Source organism: Rosa rugosa, chromosome 1 (genome assembly GCF_958449725.1).
Source record: "Rosa rugosa chromosome 1, drRosRugo1.1, whole genome shotgun sequence".
Lineage (NCBI taxonomy): Eukaryota > Viridiplantae > Streptophyta > Magnoliopsida > Rosales > Rosaceae > Rosa > Rosa rugosa.
Window position 1 is genome coordinate 33,912,382 of NC_084820.1, and position 20,405 is coordinate 33,932,786.

A 20,405-nucleotide genomic window follows, 5' to 3' on the forward strand; every position below is an offset into this window, starting at 1 on the left:
ATTTCACAACAGGTCTGCATTGATGTTGTTGAGGCGATTTCAAAGGAGGAATGAAATTTTGTGTTAATTCGATCTGATACATCTGTGATTGTTTTGGTTGTTTTGCAATCCAAGTCTTCGTGCTTTCTCTGTTGGACTTGGAGGTGTTGAAGAGGCCATCGATCGACCTCGCGGCGGAAGCTGATAAGGCAGCGGGTCTTCTCCTAGATCCAATGCTCGGCCCGCTTCTTCGGGGCGCGGACCTCGTGGTCCTCGCCGTAGCTGCTGGTGTTGCCACCAATTAAGGCAGACTTGGGAGTTGAATAGGGTTGAATGATTTTGCAGAAACAAGTTGGACTTGGTTTTGTGTTTTAAAAGTGAATCGAACAAGGGAGAAGCTTTGCTAAAAAAAATTATTTCTCATTCTTTTTTGTTCTTGGAGTTCCCAGATCTTTCATTTCTCTTTCAAAATGGGTTTGTCGAGTTTAAGAAGATGAACAAGAAGAACATGAACAATTGAGATTTTTTTTGTTTTTTTTTTGCCTTTTTGCTGGGTTTGAGAAGATAAACATGAAGAAATGTTAGGTTCATACTTAACGGATTGGGATTTTTTTTTTTTTTTTTTTTTTGAGAATATATTGGATTGATCTTGGTTAATAGAAAAAGCAAAAAAAATTAATCATCTTTTATTTTCAATATAATAAATTATTATGTTTTTATTTTCAATTTTAAATTTATTCATTTAGGATTTGATGGAGTGGAAAAGTCTTTTTTGCCCTCATTTTCAGCCTCACATGCGTCAGACGTGACTCGAACTGACGGAGCCGTGACGGAAAGTTGATGTAGGTACTACGTTGACAAGAAAATATAAGTCTAGGTATCACATTGATACGTTTGAAAGTTCAGGTATCATTTTGACAGTCCTCAGAGTCTCCAGACACTGTTCGTGCATTTTTCCCTTTAGGATTTGATGGAGTGGAAAAGTCTTTTTTGCCCTCATTTTCGGCCTCACATGCGTCACACGTGACTCGAACTGACGGAGCCGTAACGGAAAGTTGATGTAGGTACTACGTTGACAAGAAAATATAAGTCCAGGTATCACATTGATACGTTTGAAAGTTCAGGTATCATTTTGACAGTCCTCAGAGTCTCCCTTTCTATAATATTGATGAAGTGGACCTACCAAGCAACAGATACAGAACAAGCCAATTTTCCCAGGCTCTAGGTGAGGTACATATGCGCCAAAAATGCCAAATGAATCAAAATATTGGTATTATAAGCTGAAAAAACTTCTATACGCACAAAGAATATCATAAAATAAACATATATAGAACCTTGCTCCAGAAAATAAAAAACGCGAAGCCGCAAAGTTTGTTGGTCTGATTATTTGAATCCTTTTCTGTCAGGAAATGCTTCGGAATTGGAATATGGTAGCAAGAGTCTTTATGAACATTGTTGGCTGGGGTTCTCACCTGCGAACCAAGGCAGCAACAATCCCACCCGCTATAAGTCCAATAGCACTAGCAGTGAGGCCTATTCCAATAAAGCCATCTGCATTCAAAGAACGTGTTATAATGCCTTGGTTAATCTGATGCTACAATGGAGCCACAAAATAAAAATAAAAATACAATTCTATTACCTTTAGCAATTTGATCCTCAACTATCTTCTTAAGGGACAGAGCCTGCCTCCAATCAGGTGCAATCTGCAAAAACAAAGAAAGTAAAAAACCTAACATTAAAACAAAATAAACCAAAGAATTTTAGAAACCAAAAAAACAACAGGCTGAAGACGGCTCTTTTTATAATGAGGAATAAGTGGACATTAAGTCTGCAATATCACACAAAAAATGATTCGAAGAGTCGACAAAAGATGATTTGTCCGCAATGTTTAAGTACAAACAAACTCACATCACAAAACTATATCTTTGAAAGTATGGTTAGAAGCCCCAAAAGACAACTAAACCATCCAGATCTTGGCCTCAATACAGAACATGGAGGCTGCAGGAGAGCATGATAAACACAGCTCAGATCAATCGCCAACTGGCAAGAGTTTACACCACTGCAACATTAAGCCACAAACTGGCAAGCAGCCATATTTCTCTCCCCATGAATATGTTGTAGCTTGTAACCATCTATGAAACAAATAGTCTTTACATCACACACTCATGAATCTCTCCAAGTACTAGATCTGCAACGACAACAGAATCAACTTCAACAAGAACAGAATGCAACCTTTATCACAAGATTGCTTCAACCTATACCAAAGACTCTACAATTCAGCAGATAAAATCTGCCCTACACCAAATTTGGAGTAAATCCAGCTTGCCGCCACCATTTTAATCCCTGATCAGACCCATCAGATGCAATTCTCGTATCAGGAATGTGCAATAACAATGCATATCCAGTTTTAGAGAATCCGAAAGCGGAAAGTCCAAGAAGAAGACATTCACACCTCAGAGGTTAACATAATGCAGACACACACGCACACACACATGAACCATTTAGCTTCTAGGGAAAGTGGGAACAAATAGCCTTCTGGTTCTAAAAAAATTGCATTTCCATCTCCAATATATTAATGGCAATGAATAAGAGATACCAAGCTGCCTTTTTGCCTCCGGGTTATGCAATCCAAATTCAGTAAGAACCAGAAGGCTATGATTAAAATGAGAGAAGAAATTTGTGGAGGGAGCATGCTATTCCACACCACACAAGCTTTGAAGCAGTCAAAGAAAAGATCTGGAATTGAATCAAGAAAACTTCACCACAACCATTAGACAAGGGATTATTGGTCAATCCACTTCAAACTCTGCTCAGTCTGGTTAAAACTTGTCACAACCAAAGAACCAGAGAAGAAATTTGTGGAGGGAGCATGCTATTCCACACCACACAAGCTTTGGAGCCGTCAAAGATCTTTTCTTTGACGGCTATGATTAAAATGAGAGAAGAAATTTGTGGAGGGAGCATGCTATTCCACAACACACAAGCTTCGGAGCCGTCAAGGAAAATATCTGGAACTGAATCAAGAAAACTTCACCACAACCATTAGACAAGGGATTATTGGTCAAGCCCCTTCCAAACGCTGCTCAGTCTGGTTAACAACTTGTCATGAAAAAGAACCAGAAGAACAATTTGATATTGGGAGGGCATTGACCTTCCATGTAACAGAGCGATTAAGCTAGACTGAATATCATTCAGAAACTGCAATTCATAGGTAGACCATTACAAACACCATTAGATGGTATCCCCATATATAAGTATCAACCATATCCAATTGTTAAGCTTGAAGAAATACAAAATACAGACTGTATTACAAGTTGGAGGAAAAACATTTCGCAGGAAGGCTTGCTAGAACAACCATCAAACAAGTAGTCAGCCACAACCTGATCAAGCACCTCATTAAGGCAAGTGGCTAGTTCAGTTAAAGGGGTCATACTGAGATCAATAACACCAGTCCTAAATCAAGGACTATTCCCATTTCCAAGTCTCCAAACTAAAGAAAATTTTACCCTTATGAAAATCACCTAATCCCAGATGTGTGCACACACTTAAATAAGGACTTGCACATTTCAAGCACACCCAATAATAGCAAATTCGTGCTATTGAACATTTACGGTCTAAACTACAGATCCTACGAAATTCAAGCTAGATTTTCACTGAAACATATGGCGAATGTAAGACACACGAAAATGCAGCGGAAAGGAGGGACGAATCCGAAAGGTAAATAGAAACAAACCTCTAAGCATTGATCGAGAAGATTACGGCTTTTTGAATAGTCATCAGTTCTGTAGTATCCGAGGGCCAGAAGGTAAAGCTTCTCTCTTTGATGCAAAGGGGAGTTAGTGTTGGCCAATGAAGCTGCACATACAGTAATGATATTCGTCAAATACTTTTCAATAGAACATAGTAGTTTATGGAATTCACTATAAAATTCTAACGTTAGGTTCCTAAAATTGAAAAAATGGAATGAGATGGTAGCAGCATGAAAAGTGAAGGCAAAAACACCTTCAAGCATGGCTATTCCACGCTGCACATCTTCAGGTTGCCTTGAGTGAACAAGAGCCCATGACAACCTCATTATGCTTTCGCTCTTGTGCTCCTCTGAGTCACCTTTGTTCGCCTCTGCGACTTCTCTCTCACAACCCTGAATCACAAGGAGGAGGACAATTAGATCGGGTTTTGATCTCAGATTGGCGGAAAATCAGACTCCAATTGGGGATACTCACGAGGATGACGTCTCGATCGCACCACGGGATCTGATCCCCTCCGCCGAAGAACGAACCCACGGACTCGAAAAACTTGTTCATCATCTCTTCCATTTTTCTCTTCACTCTCAATTCCCAAAGGTCTGATGACTTTTGGGATTGATAATTTGATATTTATAGGTTTCGTGGTGACGAGGAATAATGAAGAATCCATATTGCTAAAATCCACATTTAATGAAACGTAGAAAAAGGAAAATAAATATGGCTTCGCTTTTTTTTTTTTTTTTTTGGTTACAAAGGGGCCTAAAAGGCCTGAAACAAAAGGAAAAACAGAAAATTAGCCCTCAGGCCCTGTTCTAACTCTCCTAGCTCTTGGGAGATTGCAAAGATCATCAGTGAAAGCACTAGCAACATGAGGGGGAGGGGTGTCAAAAATCACAATACCATAGTCATGGCTGAGACTTCCCTTAGCAAGAGCATCAGCAGTATAGTTGCATTCCCTGAAAATATGTCGGATCCTAACGTCTTCAAAACCATTGATTAGATGTCTACAACTGTTGATAATGTTGCCTAAAGGATGAGATATAGGGCAACCATCAATCAGCAACTTAACAAAGATAGCCGAGTCAGATTCTACTTCAAGCTTTCTGATATTCAGGTCAGAAGCAAGTTTCAACCCAGAAAGCAACCTCCTAGCTTCAGCATTGATGATTTGGCCAACCCCCAAGTTTATGCTGAAGCCTGACAACCAATCTCCATTGTGATTTTTTTCAGTGTTTGAATTTACTGAGATACAAAATAAAATAATGATAATAATATCAAATATAAAATTCTCTAATTAAAATTTATATCTATTATTTCATATTAGTCTTATAACTTATCTAGTAAAAATGTATTTCTTAATATAAAATAAAGTAGAAAATTTAGTTTTTTAGAATTATAAAATTTTATAAATGTATTTCTCAATGAAATAAAGTAGAAAATTTAGTTTTTGAGAATTATTTTATACATGAAAGAAGAGGAGAGGTACTATGGAAACTACAAATTGACTACGGGCTAATTTGGGATTGCTGTGATTAAAAAAAAAAAAAAAACTGTTGTTGCTGTGTTGTGAAAATAATCAGCTGTGAATTAAAACAGTTTCGTGTTTGGTAAAATATATTTTTATAAGTGCTGTCAGTACATAAAACAACTGCAGAGTGTGTTTTGATCCACAACAGCTTCTAAAAGCAACCTCTAGGCTGCTTCTAAAATCTGCTGTCAGTGACCTATAACTTTCAATTAAAGCTGTTTTTTATTTATTTACCAAACACAATAAAATCTAAAATTTTGAACAAAAGCTGATTTTTTTAAAAGCGAAGCAATCCCAAACCGGGCCTACGACATTTCACAAAAAATTAATGGGACAATGATAAAAGAGGTCATTTTAAAGTACCTAATGATAATTCAGATACCACAAATGTCCTCATGATAATTAAGGTCACCTAATAATTACCTACCACTAGAGTTAAACTAAATTACAAAAATTGCCACTGGCAGTTCTCCCTCCCTCCCTCCCGTTAACTAAGCCCATCTGAAACCTTATCCGAATATCCCTCTCTCTGGTAGCGTGCCGATTTCTTGGACTTGCTTCGGAGTTCTACGCCCCATCTTCGTCAACCGAGATCCCATCGTCATCAACAAGGTCCGCACCGGAACTTCGCCCCGAGCAGCTCATTTCTGGCAAGGAGGACGCCGCTAACAACTTCGCCTGTGGCCATACACCACCGGCAAAGAGATCGTCGATCTCTGCTTGGATCGGATCTGGAAGCTCGCCGACAACTGCACTGGGCTTCAGGGATTTCTGGTCTTCAATGTCGTCGGTGGTGATACCGGGTCGGGTCTTGGGTCGCTTCTGCTGGAGGCTGGAGCGTCTTTCTGTGGACTATGGGAAAACGTCCGAGCTCGGATTCGCTGTGTATCCTTCTTCTCAGGTTTCTACGTCTGTTGTAGAGCTCTGTAACAGTGTCCTCTCCACTCATTCTCTGCTTGAGCACACCGATGCGTCTGTTTTGCTCGATAATGAGGCCATCTACGACATCTGCCGCCGATCTCTGGACATTGGGCGTCCCACTTACACCAATCTCAATCGCCTCATCTCTCAGGTACTTTATCGAACACTTGTTATGCATAACTGATACTGATGTGATTTAAATATTGTGAGTTATTAAATGATAGATTTGAATCTGGGTATTAAGGTATAGTGATCTGCCAATTATGAAGCCACGGTTTAACATGAATTCAATTAATGATGTTAGTGAGGTATAGTGATCTGCCAATTATGAAGCCACAATTAGTTTGTGTGGTTTAGAATTTAGTTTCAGCTGTGAATTACTGTGGTTAGTTTTGACAGAGTGGTATGCATTTTGAATGTGCAAAATGTTAACCAAGGAGGTAAAGGATCTTAACTTATCTGTGGTTGGTTGCTACTTGTTATGCAATTGAAGAGGAGGATGAATTCGGCAACGCGAAGCTGAAAGTGACATGACAGCAGGCAGGGGAGGAATCAACCATGCATGTCCCTCGCAAGCGCGCTCAGGACTATGACCACGACGACTCTCTTACTGAGATCGACCCTGAGCTCCGCTACAGCTTCCACTGTAACTATCAGGTACTTCCTCTTTTAACTTTACCCCTCAATTTCTTTGGAATTACCAATTCAATATCTAGGCTTGCCTGTTTTGCTCGTTATAGAATACAAGAGTTGTAGTTGTAGAGGAAAAATGAAAATTCTCTCAGAGAGTTGTAATCAAATTTCACATGTTTGGTCCTTTGGTGGAACTTCCACCAAATTGGAAGGGTTAATTTCAGACCACAAGGCTGCTGGTGGATTATGCAGAAACAAGTGAATTATTTTACAGAGATGGTATTGGATTGTCCGAGAACTGTATGCAATTTATAAATTTTCTGTTACAGTGGGGGTTCTATAGACCTATCTTGGTATTAGGCATCTCTCTAGACTTGGTGAATGATATTTTCTGGGAATGAGAGTAATTATTTTACAATGGTACTAACATATCTTCGAGTCACAAACTTTATATCTTCGAGTTACAATGGTATTCTGCTATACCATTGTACTAAGCCCCTGCCGGAGAAAAAAATTTGATAATTTAGGTGAGGAATCTGCATTTGCATTAAGAAATAAAGCATCTGAAATAGATATAATAAGTTAAACAACTTTTGTAAATTTGCTGGATTGTTTTGAGTAGAGAGAGTTGGATTATGTTTCTAAAAATTAGCAATCATCATTTTATCAGACTGTAAGTAGTAAAGTATAACCAGATCAAATTCTAAATTTCCTAGTATTCAAATTCATCCTGTTTGTATATATTAAGCCAACACTTAAATACTTGGCCATTATAAACATGCTGTTTCTCCCATCGTTTTTTTGATATATTTGAACGTCCACTGTGTAGCTCCATGTAAAAAGAAGAATGACCAAGGAGGAGAGGCTGGCATTAGTGAAAGCAGGGAGGGAGGAAAGAGGGAAGTACATGGCTAGAGCTGCTGTAAAACAGAAGAAGGTATATTTTACTGCAATTCTTTGAAGTTATCATGTTTTAGAGTTCTACAAGCATTGTCATGGCTTTGAACTTTGCCATTTGTGAGTTACTCTATAACCCGGCCTCTTCCTGGATCCTACTACGGCTATGCACCCATTAATAAGTGAATAACCACTAGGCTCCCATAAGGATGTGAGCTTGATTTTCTTTCAACATGTTGATCAATTTTGCAGGAGGGAGGCTCGAGCAATAAGCAGAGGCAACAAAAGTATGCCACTTGCTGCAAAAAGGGCAAAGGCAGCTAAATCACGAGTGGCAAAATGCAAAAAGCAGTAGCTTTCTGGCAAAAATTTCTGAGGGAAGAAAGCATGGAAATGATTGACACGCTAAAAGCAAGCGCATAATTTAACCCTGAAAAGATCGTTAGTAGTATAAGCAAATAGGGATCGTTCTATTCCGGGGATTGAGGGTACACCTGTCATTGTCAAACAATTAAACAATTAAAATTAAAACAAAGTATAATATTCACACATATATACACTATTTACGAAAAACGGGGGTATTTTTGATTTTGGTTTTCGAAAAATAAAACTAAGTTAGCAAAACAATTAAAATGCAAAAACATAAAAATACGAATGGAATGAGAAAACAAAGATCAAAACCAAAACATATGATTAAAATCGACTCAATTTCTAACATTGTTAATCAAAGTCATGCAAGAGGAGTTGATCATGTAAATTGTTAGAAAGCAAACAATTCCCATATTTTACTTTTCAATGCTAAATTAATCTAAGTGAAAGCACAAAGACTAATCCTATCAAACATGCATTCAAGCCCTAGAAAGCTAGTCAATCACACATGTTTAACGCAATAAACACCTAGAAAGGCTATCAACTCAAGTGTGCAACTTAGTATGAAAAAGTCCACCTAATTGCAATTCTCTTTGATTAAATCCGATTTTTGCACAAAACCTTTACTACTTTTCAATTCAAGAACACAAAACCAAAAAGTTGATTCATGTTCTTAAATTCGGAGCACCAATCATATAAAAACCCTAAAAGTTTCGAACCAATTAGAATTAACATACAAAAGATATCTATCATGCAAATTTAATCAAACACTCACACAAAAGCAACAATGAATCGCAATAAAAGAATCTGAAAATTCTCCAATTAATCATAAAATTTCAGAATCAATAACTTTGTTTAAACATATATGTCAACTAGTTCATAACCAACGAAATTCAAAGCAAAGGTTACAAAGGAGAATCGGATTACACCGTGGATGAAGATGAGATGGATGATTCACGTTGTGGGCTCTTGAATCTCGAAAGCAAGCTTCAAGGATGGATATGGATGGTGATGCTCACGGCTTCTCTTCTTCTTCCTTTGGCCTTGCTTGAACTCGTGGAGATGACTAGAGGATGGAGAAACTCACGGCTATGCTAAGAAGATTTTCTGATTTTTTCTAAAGTGTAAATTGTATGGGAGAGGAACCCTTGACGTCTAGAGGAGGTGAGTATATATAGGGAACGGCCAAACTTGGTCTCCAAGCCGTGTAAACCTCATGGAATTAATCTGAAAATTCCACATAATTTCCTCCAATAATATCTTGCCAAATAAGCCCTATGAGGTGGTCCAACCAATCACAAAATTCCATTTAATTCCCTAATAATCTTGGCCGAAATACCATGGATATATTCTGATTTTATACTTTAAATTCGGCCAAAACTCCTTTAGGGAATATAGGAATGTATCTAGACTTCTTTTGGGCTTTTCTTGGTCTCCACCTTTTTCTCTTTCCTTAAAACTATCTAGAGGATATCACTTTGCCGAAATCTCTAGGGTTTCTTCTTGATATTGCACGGCAATCCCTTCTTTTCCTCTTGGCTTGGACGGCAAGGAGTCTCTTAGGGTTTATCTTTCCATAAAAATTACCCTAGAAAATCTCTTGCCGAAATCTTCTAGGTTCTTCTTGATTCTCACGCCACTTTCTCTCTCCTTCTTTGTATTTTCACGGCAAAAGGCTTCTAGGGTTTAATCCATTGCGTCACAACCCTAATTCCATGGGCTTTCATGGGCCTTGATCCATTTTGCCGAAAATCCACTTCATTCTTGAGAGTTCTTGGGCCTTGTTGCTTCAACTTTAAGCCTTGTCATCTTCCAACGCCATAACACTTTATTTTTCCATTTCTTTTTCATAGTAACGTTGAAAACTTCATTGGTAAGCTTTCCTCCTTTTCGCAGGGTTTCCTGGTTGAAGCAGGAAAACTTCTTTTCTTCATTTCTGCTCATTTCTGTGGCTCATTGTTCCTCATTTTTGCTCCCCTTGACTTTCGCAAGCTCCTCTTTCCATTTGTGAGTTCATTTCCACTTTTTAGCTCGGAGGTCCTGAAAATAGAAACCAATAAGAAAAATAGAAACTTTCCTAAAATGAAAATTGGCAACTTTCCTAAACTGAAAATGGGAAACTTTCTAAAAATGAAAAATAGAAACTACCGAAAATGGAAACTTACTAAAAATGATAAATAGAAACTTTCTACAAATAGGAACTTTCCCAATCAAAGAATGGAAACTTTCCTAAACAGGGTTTTAATAAGGAAATAACGCAAGAAATGTAGGGAAAAGCAAGTAAAACGTCGCATTAAAATGCTCCTATCAATGATCCAGAACCATTTGATTAATAAAGACTGGTTTCTTTTCCAAATTGACAATCCTAAACACTCTTGTCCAGAACCATTTGATTAATATATACTTTCTTCCATTATAAATATTACCCAACTACTTTCATTATTACAAGAAAATAATTAAACTCAATGAGCTACCCAAGTCATTGGCTATGTCATTGGCCATGTCACAGTCATTGGTCATGTCACAGTCATGAACATGTCACTGTCAATCGTTGTCCAAGTCACTGTTAACCTCAAGTCACCGGCAAAGTCACTGCCCATGTCAATGACAACGTCAGTGACATGATCAGTTACATGTTCAATTACTTAGTCAGTTACTTAGTTAGTGACATGTGATTAACAGTGACATGGTCAGTTACATAGTTAGTGACATGTGATTAACAGTGACTTGGCTATCAACTTGTGACTTGGCTAGTGACATTGTCAGTGACATGTAATGTGACATGGTCAGTTACTTAGTTAGTGACATGTGATTAACAGTGACTTGGCTATCAACTTGTGACTTGGCTACTGACAGTTACTTGGTCAGTGACATGGTCAGTTACTTAGTTAGTGACATGTTATTAACAGTGACTTGGCTATTAACTTGTGACTTGGCTACTGACAGTTACTTGGTCAGTTACTTAGTTAGTGACATGTGATAAACAGTCACTTGGCTATTAACTTGTGACTTGGCTACTGACAGTTACTTGGTTAGTGACATGTAATGTGACATGGTCAGTTACTTAGCTGGTGACATGTGATTAACAGTGACTTGGCTATTAACTTGTGACTTGGCTATTGACAATTACTTGGTCAGTGACATGGTCAGTTACTTAGTTAGTGACATGTGATTAACAGTGACTTGGCTATTACCTTGTGACTTGGCTACTGACAGTTACTTGGTCAGTGACATGGTCAGTTACTTAGTTAGTGACATGTGATTAACAGTGACTTGGCTATCAACTTGTGACTTGGCTACTGACAGTTACTTGGTTAGTGACATAGTCAGTTACTTAGTTAGTGACATGTGATTAACAGTGACTTGGCTATTAACTTGTGACTCATCATATAATTAGCCACTGCAAAAGCATGAATTCCATAAAATGATCAGTAACTCAATTTTACAAATGTTAAAATGAAAGCTCATCTACTCATCAGATATCAAGTTGCTAAGAACTCCGGGAAAAAAAAATGTCATTTTAACCAAAAATAGCTTAAAAGAGACCAAACGAAAAAGGCACCGAGGGCTTTTTCTTATGAGACCATAATCAAGTATGAACATGATTTCAACTCAAGTTGCTATCACTACATAATTACTAAACATAACAGAGGACTTTCCATTGTTGATTATAGAATTGATCTCATTGTGACTATTGTAAGCTTAATCTAAAAAGAATCCCTTTGCAAAGAATTATAGCTTCATTTGTATTTCCAAAATGGTATGAACTGAAAACCAAATGAGGCAAAGAAACTGAACGAATGATGAGTCCTCTTAGTCAAGTCAGTAGTGAAATCTACACAGACAGTCTATTACGACATGAGCTTGTAGTAGCAGTTGCCTCTAGCAAGAAGAAACTGATAGGGTACCCCACAGTGGCAGGTGATATGGATCACAATGCACTAAGGCTGCTGAAAACACATAAAACAAACCAGGTGAAGTTGGTAACATGTGTTACATCCAATGATAAATTACTACCCCAGAACTCCACTAGCATATCATTTACTTAATCCCAATAGAAGATCAAGTAACTTAAGGATTGGATTGAAAGAAAAAGGAACTAACTTTTAGATAAAGATATCTATACACCCTATAATCAATATGAACCAACCATCAAACACTAAACGCTACAATCAGATAAAGAGTTGAGAATTTTTTTTACCATTGCTCCACCCAAGTACAATTAAGATCAATGCATTCGGCACCAGCAGACGTAGGTGACGAGTAGTATATAGTTTGCAAAAACAAAACAGTAGTCATACATCACTCTTAACAAAAACAAAACAATAATCCTATTTACCATTCAGTTAATAAACTTTAACTCATCGAACTTTCCTTCCCATTTTGCTAACAGAGAAAGCAATAGAAATCTATTTAATGCGCATCGAACTTTCTTTTCCATTTTGCTACGTTTTTTCTATTCTTCCCAACTTAGCACCACCCACACTCTCCTTCCCAACTCTCCCATTCTCTTTTTTGGGAACTGAAGCAGTAGGCGCCCTTTTACTCGCATGCATTGGACGTATTCTCGAAACCTTTTCAGCAAGTTTCCTAAAAAGTCTCTCCTCTTCTTCTCTTTCTGTGGCTGCTGGGTCTGGAGCAAAGGCATCTCGTTCTCTTGCTTCAAGATCAGAGACCATCCTTTGTTGCTTAGTATCACGTTCTAAATGGTGATGTTGTTGCTGTCTCTTAACTCTAAGTAACTCGTCAAACAATTTCCTGGCTCTTAGACTTGTTCGATATATTTTCTTGAACTTTGACAATAATGGATGAAAAACTGCACAAAAGACGGCATATTACCATCAATACTAAGACTGCAAGACCAATAGAAAAGAAATAATATCTAGATTGAAAAACTCAAATTATTTACAAAAACATCATCATTTGCATGAACATCATAAATGATTCCACACCAATGCTCATGAAAATTGAAGACAGAAAAACAAAAAGAGACTTAAAAAAAAAAGAGGAAATTTCATCAGATGCAAATATCTACTAAAATGCAATGTCATTTTAGATCTATGCTATAATGTCCTTTACGACAGATCAATAGTGACATTGATTACAAGTGCGAAAGCTCAAGAATCACAGAGTTACCATATGAAACATGAACAATACAGCTACAGAAGCATATGAAATAGATTTGTGGCCTTCGAGTCTTTCTTTTGGATAGGATTAAGAACAATTTCAGAATTGAAGTTAGGGTTACAATGAAAGAAAACCTACAAATCAAATTCTTCATAATTTGAGAATCAAGAACCTGAGCTAAACACATCTAACACAAACAATTAAGCAAAGTCGGACAATCGAAAGAAAAAGCAATCCAAAAATTTCATTTCGCAAACAGAAAAAAAAGCAAAAACTGAATCAAAGAAAGCATTAGATCTTGATTGATCACAGAAAATGAGGAACCTCAAGTGGAAGAGAGGGCATTTAGTGGAGTACCTCAGCGAGACTGCAGCGTGGAGGTGGTGACAGCCGGCTAGGGTTTCCGTTCGTCGAAACTCGACTTCGTCGGCACAGTCACGGGAACTCTTCTCTTGGAGTCTTGGCTCATTTTTGCGGTCTCCTGTTTCCGATTTTGGATAACAAATCAGAGGCACTATTGTAGGAGCATATATCGGCTTCGCCGTTAGTGATGAAAACGAAGAGATCGGAGTAAGCTCCGGTGTGGGCGAGGTCCTCCGGTAGGTAACTGCTTCTGGAGGTCTGTGTCTGTGGAGGAGGAGGAGAAGATAGAGAGAGTTTTGGCTTTAAGGGCATAATCGAAATCAAAAAAATTAAAAACTGACATTTTTAACATCATCTCATTATTCATAAGGACTGATTTATTATTATTATCAACTCATTATGGAGCTTTTTATCAAGTGGGAAACTAGGTTACCTTTTTATCATTTCACACTCTAATGTGACATTTTCCATCATTTCCCTAAATTAACTCACCGTAATATATATATATATATAGGCATAAATTACATGTCAATAGATAATTATTATTATTATTTTTTTTGTTGATAATGGACTTGCACAAGGGCAAGTCTGTGAGTATTGAGCAAGAAATAGTACCTATCTAAATTATTATGCTAGTTTTTTTCAACTAGAATTATTATACTAGTTCATGGAGTGTGCAAAGTGTGGCAGGGGCCCACTTTTTTGGACTTGGTGTATCACATCTGTTCAACAGCTTCTGGAACTGAACTTGAAACATTCTTCTTCACAGCCTGGTGGATTTGGAGAAACAAGTATTTGACCAGGTTCGAGGGAAAGAATTTGGAGCCAGCAGAGGTTGCACGGTTAGCTATGGTGTGGCAGAATGAGTTCGTAAGTTTGAGGGGGTCTACACTTAGGTCGACTCCAACTACCGTCCACGCCCACGTTTGTTGGAAACCTCCACAGTCGGGGCACCTTAAAATGAACTTTGATGGGGCTCATGATGCAAAAACTGGAGTTTGCGGTCTGGGGGTGGTCTTCAGAGACACTCAAGGTGTGTTGAAAGGTGCAATGGCAGTCCCACAAATTGGTAACATTGCCCCAAGATCCATAGAAGCTTTGGCATTGCTGCACGGCCTCAGATTTGCTCTTCATGTTGGATTCACCAGGATTGAAGTTGAAGGAGATGCTCTCTCAGTTATCAATGCTTTGCAAGAGAGTTCAGAGGACTATAGTTCTGAGGGACATTTAATCGACGAAGTTAAGTTTGTATTTCAGTCTTTTTCCAGTTGTAGTAGCCACTTTGTAAAACGAGAAGGCAACGAGGTTTCTCATCGTTCGGCAAAGGAGGCTTTGAAAGTTAGTCAACCTTTTCTTTGTCTGGAGTCGGGGCCTAGTTGGCTTCATCAGTGTGTTAGTATAGATTTCCAGTGTGAAGTCTAATGTGGTCAATCCTTTGTAATAACTACTAGCTGGCTGTTGCAAGGTTGTTCCATCATTCCATGTATGCAGTTCATTATCATTAATGAAGTTCTATTTGATCAAAAAGAATTATTATACTAGTTTAATATATTTAATGTTGACTAGTGAGTATATATATGAGATATATTAAGAATCATGGTTTGACAGTAGCTGTTTGGAAGGAGCTCGGTCATTTTGACAACTCCTTTTAGGAGTTACCTAGATCATCTTAATTATGGCTTTCGATTCATGGGTTGGCCATTACCTTATTGCCTCCTATAGTTTATTTCCATTCCAAGGTTGCACCGTTGCACTAGCAGTATCAGTATAATATATATTTGATCAGAAAAGTTTACTGGGTCCCGTGACCCAATGTGCCCCTTAGTGCCTCCGCCCTTGCTTTTTTCAATTTTTATTTAACTGCACGGGAATTGAACCCGAAACTTATCATACTTCTTCCTCCCTAACTACTTGGGTTAACCGTAAGGGCTAAAAATGACATTATTATTATTATCTTCTATACTAAAGCTCTATCTCCCTATAAACACTAACGTTCATATTGATTTACTCATTTGCCTCTGGTTGTTTGCTTATTACGAAGTTGCCATTAGCCATTGATTTATTTTTTTGCCCCTACTGTTGTGTTTATTACTGTTCTACCCCTCATGTCTGTTTTATCATTTTGTCCCTCCCTCCCAATTAAATTACCCACAAAATTCAAGCATATAATTTAGACCTTAATTAAATTGGAATTGGGAGTGAGATAAGGGAAGATTTTGATCCCATAAATCACACAATTCATATGGTGTGTTGGCAATTTTTAGTATACTCTAATTCTTTTTTTTTTTTTTTTTGAGGGGAAAGACGACCAAATTATATTACTCAATCAAAGAGTACAATGAGAAGCCACAAAGCTTCTAATATCAGGAGGGACAAGCCCACTCCATGAAAGATTAACAGAAGAATGTAAAGCTAATTTAGCTAAATTATGGGCAGCCATATTAGCTTCACGATACACATGTCTCAAGGAAGAACTAACTAACATCCCAAGAGAAAAGTTGATGTCCTCAATAATACGACCCAAGGATGATGTCTCCTCCCCCTCAGCCTCAATAGTAGAAACTAAACTACGACAATCTGACTCGAATATAATAGGAGAAAGATGTAACTGTACTGCCAGGGAACAAGCAGCCCTACAAGCCATGGCCTCAACTATATCTGGAGAGACAACATAGTTGACCTTAATGACCACACTCTCAGATTACGCTCTTTCCAAACAAACCATCCAGCTATAAGCAATAGAGCCACATTCTTTTTAGATAGAATATCAAAACAAGAGGCCAACCAAGTAATGATTGACGTACCTTCATTACAATCAATCTGAAGTACCCCATGCAGCTCAGGAAAAAGAAAGATCAAGTCCTGAACGAACTGGCAATCCCTTGTAATGTGATTAATAAACTCATGATCATTACAAAACCAACAACCATCCTGAACAGAGACCCTTTTAGTACGCAATAAAGCAGCTGTGGGAAGGATAGAAGAACACACTTTCCACCAATGAACTTTAACCCTTGCCCGGTATTTGAGCAAACCAAATCCATTTCCAGAAAGAAGAGAGATTCTCCGAACTAGTAGCAACTTCTCCATAGTTATGAAGCTCCTCAAAAGCTAACACATAAGCACTCTTGGTAGAAAATCTACCTTTCTTATCATAATGCCAGATAAGACGATCAGGGACATCCCACTAACTAAGAGGTATAGATAAAATCAAATCAACATCATCAGCCACAAAATATTGATTAATAAGATCCAGATTCCAAGAAAAACCTGGGAGTAACAAATCAGAAACTCGCTCCGGCCCATCCCCATGCCGAATAATAGGTAGAAAAGAAGAAGGCCTCGGAATCCATGGATCCTTCCAAATCCTTATTAGCCGACCATTCCCCACCTGCTAGCGAACACCCCTACTGAGTGTTTGTTTAGCTGCATGGATACCCCTCCAACATGCAGAGGGAGATGAAGAAAGCCCACTAGACCAGAAATTTCCATCTGGGAAGTACTTAGCCTGATACAATCGAGCCAAAAGAGAATCTAGATTACGCACTATTCTCCAACCCTGCTTAGCCACCAAGAGAGCCAAATTATGTGCATATAAGTCGCAAAAACCTATGCCACCAACCTTCTTGGGTTGACATAGTCGGTCCCAAGATAGTCAATGAATCTTACGGTTTTCACCCTTACTGCCCCACCAAAACTTGGCACATTTCTGATGCAATGAATCACATAAATTCTTAGGTAATAAGAAGCAGCTCATAGTATAAGAAGGAAGAGCCTGAGCCACTACCCGTACAAGAAGGTCCTTCCCTGCACTACTGAGTAACTTGCCTTGCCAACCCTCAAGTTTCTTATTTAAACTTTCCTGTAAATAAGCAAAGGTTTCAGTCTTGTTCCACCCCAAATAAGTAGGTAAGCCCAAATATTTTTCATGTTTATCCACTATAGCCACACCCAGTGAGTCTGCAATCTGTTGCTGTAAAGAAGTGCACACTTTTTTACTAAAAACAATATTGCTCTTAGAAAAGTTTACCTTCTGACCTGATGCGAACTCATAATCCAGCAAGACTTCCTAGATCTGAGAACTCTCCTCCAAATTAGCCTTACCAAACAGAAGGCTATCATCTGCAAACAAAAGGTGGTGGATAGAGGAGCCTCGATGCAAATCTAAACTCCCTGAAGCTGCCCTTGAGAAACCTTATGCTCTAATAAAGCTGAAAAGACCTCAGTACCGAGCAGGAAAAGATATGGTGATAAGGGATCGCCCTGTCTCAGGCCCCTAGTAGGTGTCAAATAGCCTCTAGGCTGTCCATTAATCAAAAAAGAATAATGAACAGTCCTAACACACTGCATGATAACATGTATCCAACTCTCATCAAAACCCAGGCGAACCAACACAGCCTCTAAGAAAACCCACTCCATCCGATCATAGGCCTTACTCATGTCCAGTTTAAGAGACATAACTCCATCACTTGACCGATTATTATGAATAAAGTGGGATACCTCATTAGCGGTAAGAGTATTATCTGTAATCAGGCGTCCAGGGATGAAAGCACTCTAAAAGGGAGAAATAATCTGGGATAGAATACTCTTCAATCTATTGGCAATCACCTTAGAACAGATCTTCTAAATGACATTACACAGTGCAATGGGAAGTAATTCTAGCATACAAGTAGGATTTTTCACCTTTGGGATCAAACACACATGAGTATAATTAATGGAAGCAAGCAACTGACCAGAATGGAGAAAACTCTGAACTGCAGCCACTACATCAGTACCGATGGTGTCCCAATACTGCTGAAAAAATAAAGGAGGCATGCCATCCGGTCCAGGTGACTTGGTTGGGTACATCTGAAAAAGAGTAGCTCTAATTTCCACAGCTGTATAAGGAGCACAAAGCATAGAATTCATCTCAGGGGTGACCTTTGGCTGGACTAAATCCACTACGGAATTCATATGAGAGAGATCTACATCCCCTGCTCTGAACATCGACCCAAAAGAATCAATAACCACAGCTTCCAAACCCTTCTCTGTGGACTGCCAGACACCCTGATTATCAAACAACCCAGCCAACCTGTTTTTGGCTCGTCGATTAGAAGCTTTCCTGTGGAAAAATTTGGTATTACGATCACCTTCAGCAAGCCAAGTAATTTTCGACCTTTGCTTCCAGTACTCGTGTTCCTCAGCTAGCAAACCATCCTATTTTGAGGACAGCTCCATGCTTTCCTGCTGATTAACAGTCGAAACAGGTAGTGCAAGAAGAGATTGTAGTCTACCTCGAAGGAATTCAATCTCCCTGCCCCTACGTCCAAATGTAGACCTCTGCCAATCATTAAGAGCAAAACGAGTATGCATTATTTTCTGAGATACCTGAAACATAGGTTGGTTCCAACTATCACTAACCCACCCTGCCTTGATCACTTCTGCACAGGCCTCGTGTCGCACCCAAAAACTTTCAAAATGGAAACGAGGCCTCCGACGTTGACCAGCAGGAGGAGGAGGAGAACGATACGTGCCAAGAAGAACAGGAACGTGATCACCATGAATTGGTTTCAAGTTTGAAACCCTAGCTGATGGAAAAATATCCGTCCAGGATGCGGAACCTACAGCCCTATCCAGCCTACATTTGACTCCAGCCCGACTCCAGGTGAAGGGCGATCCAAAATAGCCAAAGTCAAACAGATCACAAAACGTCAACACATCTCTAAACTGTTGCATTTGACCCTCTCTGCGTACACAACCTCCTTCCTTCTCAGAGGAATGGAGAATTTCGTTGAAATCTCCAATGACAGTCCATGGTAGGGCCGACTGCTCGCAAAGCTCCCGGAGGAGTGACCATGTCCGGTGACGTTCAGAAAGGGTAGGGTGCCCATAAAAACCAGTAAACCTCCATGCAATCCCAGAGCCATCACTCTCTCGTACCTCCACGTCAATATGATGGTTCGACTTCGACCGGAATCGAACGTCAAGGCCATCACTCAAGAATAACGCCAATCCACCTGATTGCCCCCGGCTGAACACCGCTTCACAATTAAGATACCCTATCTTCAATCTCAAGTCTCTCATATACGTAGGATCCGAAATTTTGGTCTCCCACAGGAAGATGAAAGATGGATGATGCTGATGAATCAGTTTCTTTAAACCTTGCACCGCAGCTTCATTGCCGATTCCACGGCAATTCCAGGCCAAAATTTCCATCTCTGACATGTCGCCGATGAACAACACAGCAGACAAGTAACAGGCACGACGTAAAACGACGACCTAAATTGAATTGCACTCGTCGAGTGGATAAGGTGTCACAGACAGCGAATGCCGCCGGAAAGGAGTCGCTGAACCGGAGTCAAGATGACCGCCGGAGCCGCAATGTGCAAAGGGCGGAAGCCCGATTTAGGGTTCTGGACCTTAATGAAACTTAGATTGCAAAAATTAATTTAATCAGTATACTCTAATTCTTGATTTGTGGCAATTAGAGTATACTCTAATTTTTAGTATACTCTAATTGTTGTTTTTTCGGGCCCATTGGCCCCATCTATCCAAACTCTTATAGTTTGATAATTTTTTCTTTTTTCTTTTTTCTTTTTCAACAAGTAATGCATATCCTAATTTATAACTAGAACATGTTAGAAATAATTTTTAGCTAAGCAAACTTAGGACATATGTGAGAATATCTTAAAATAGAAAACTGATGACTCCAATTTTATCCAATTTTAACTCATTCACTTGTGGCTCCAACTTAAGGCATCCATAGTAGCTAATTTTAATTTCTTGTTACGCCGAGGCTCCTACTTGTGTACTTTACTTTGTTGAAAGCAAAAGCACAAGCTTGAAAATCGAGCTCAACATGA

At 38.9% G+C, this 20,405-nt stretch overlaps 4 protein-coding genes across 4 annotated transcripts; 1 reads left to right on the plus strand and 3 right to left on the minus strand.

The window, feature by feature from the left end:
- Positions 1-1,065: 1,065 nt before the first annotated feature.
- On the minus strand, positions 1,066-4,372 carry LOC133724722 (mitochondrial fission 1 protein A). The gene is made up of 5 exons (XM_062151549.1): positions 4,203-4,372; positions 3,982-4,120; positions 3,713-3,834; positions 1,619-1,682; positions 1,066-1,530 (listed from the first exon to the last, which is right to left on the minus strand). Exons 1-5 carry the CDS (start codon positions 4,293-4,295, stop codon positions 1,448-1,450), a joined length of 501 nt encoding a protein of 166 aa, XP_062007533.1. The 5' UTR covers positions 4,296-4,372; the 3' UTR covers positions 1,066-1,447.
- Positions 4,373-12,518: 8,146 nt separating this feature from the next.
- On the minus strand, positions 12,519-13,387 carry LOC133726555 (uncharacterized). Its single transcript, XM_062154122.1, has 2 exons — positions 13,339-13,387; positions 12,519-12,889 (listed from the first exon to the last, which is right to left on the minus strand). Exons 1-2 carry the CDS (start codon positions 13,385-13,387, stop codon positions 12,519-12,521), a joined length of 420 nt encoding a protein of 139 aa, XP_062010106.1.
- Positions 13,388-14,129: 742 nt separating this feature from the next.
- LOC133726557 (uncharacterized) lies at positions 14,130-14,985 on the plus strand. The gene is made up of 2 exons (XM_062154123.1): positions 14,130-14,153; positions 14,254-14,985. Exons 1-2 carry the CDS (start codon positions 14,130-14,132, stop codon positions 14,983-14,985), a joined length of 756 nt encoding a protein of 251 aa, XP_062010107.1.
- Positions 14,986-17,218: 2,233 nt separating this feature from the next.
- Positions 17,219-19,767, minus strand: LOC133726564 (uncharacterized). Its single transcript, XM_062154131.1, has 6 exons — positions 18,931-19,767; positions 18,773-18,882; positions 18,247-18,664; positions 17,953-18,117; positions 17,758-17,865; positions 17,219-17,536 (listed from the first exon to the last, which is right to left on the minus strand). Exons 1-6 carry the CDS (start codon positions 19,765-19,767, stop codon positions 17,219-17,221), a joined length of 1,956 nt encoding a protein of 651 aa, XP_062010115.1.
- Positions 19,768-20,405: the final 638 nt, after the last annotated feature.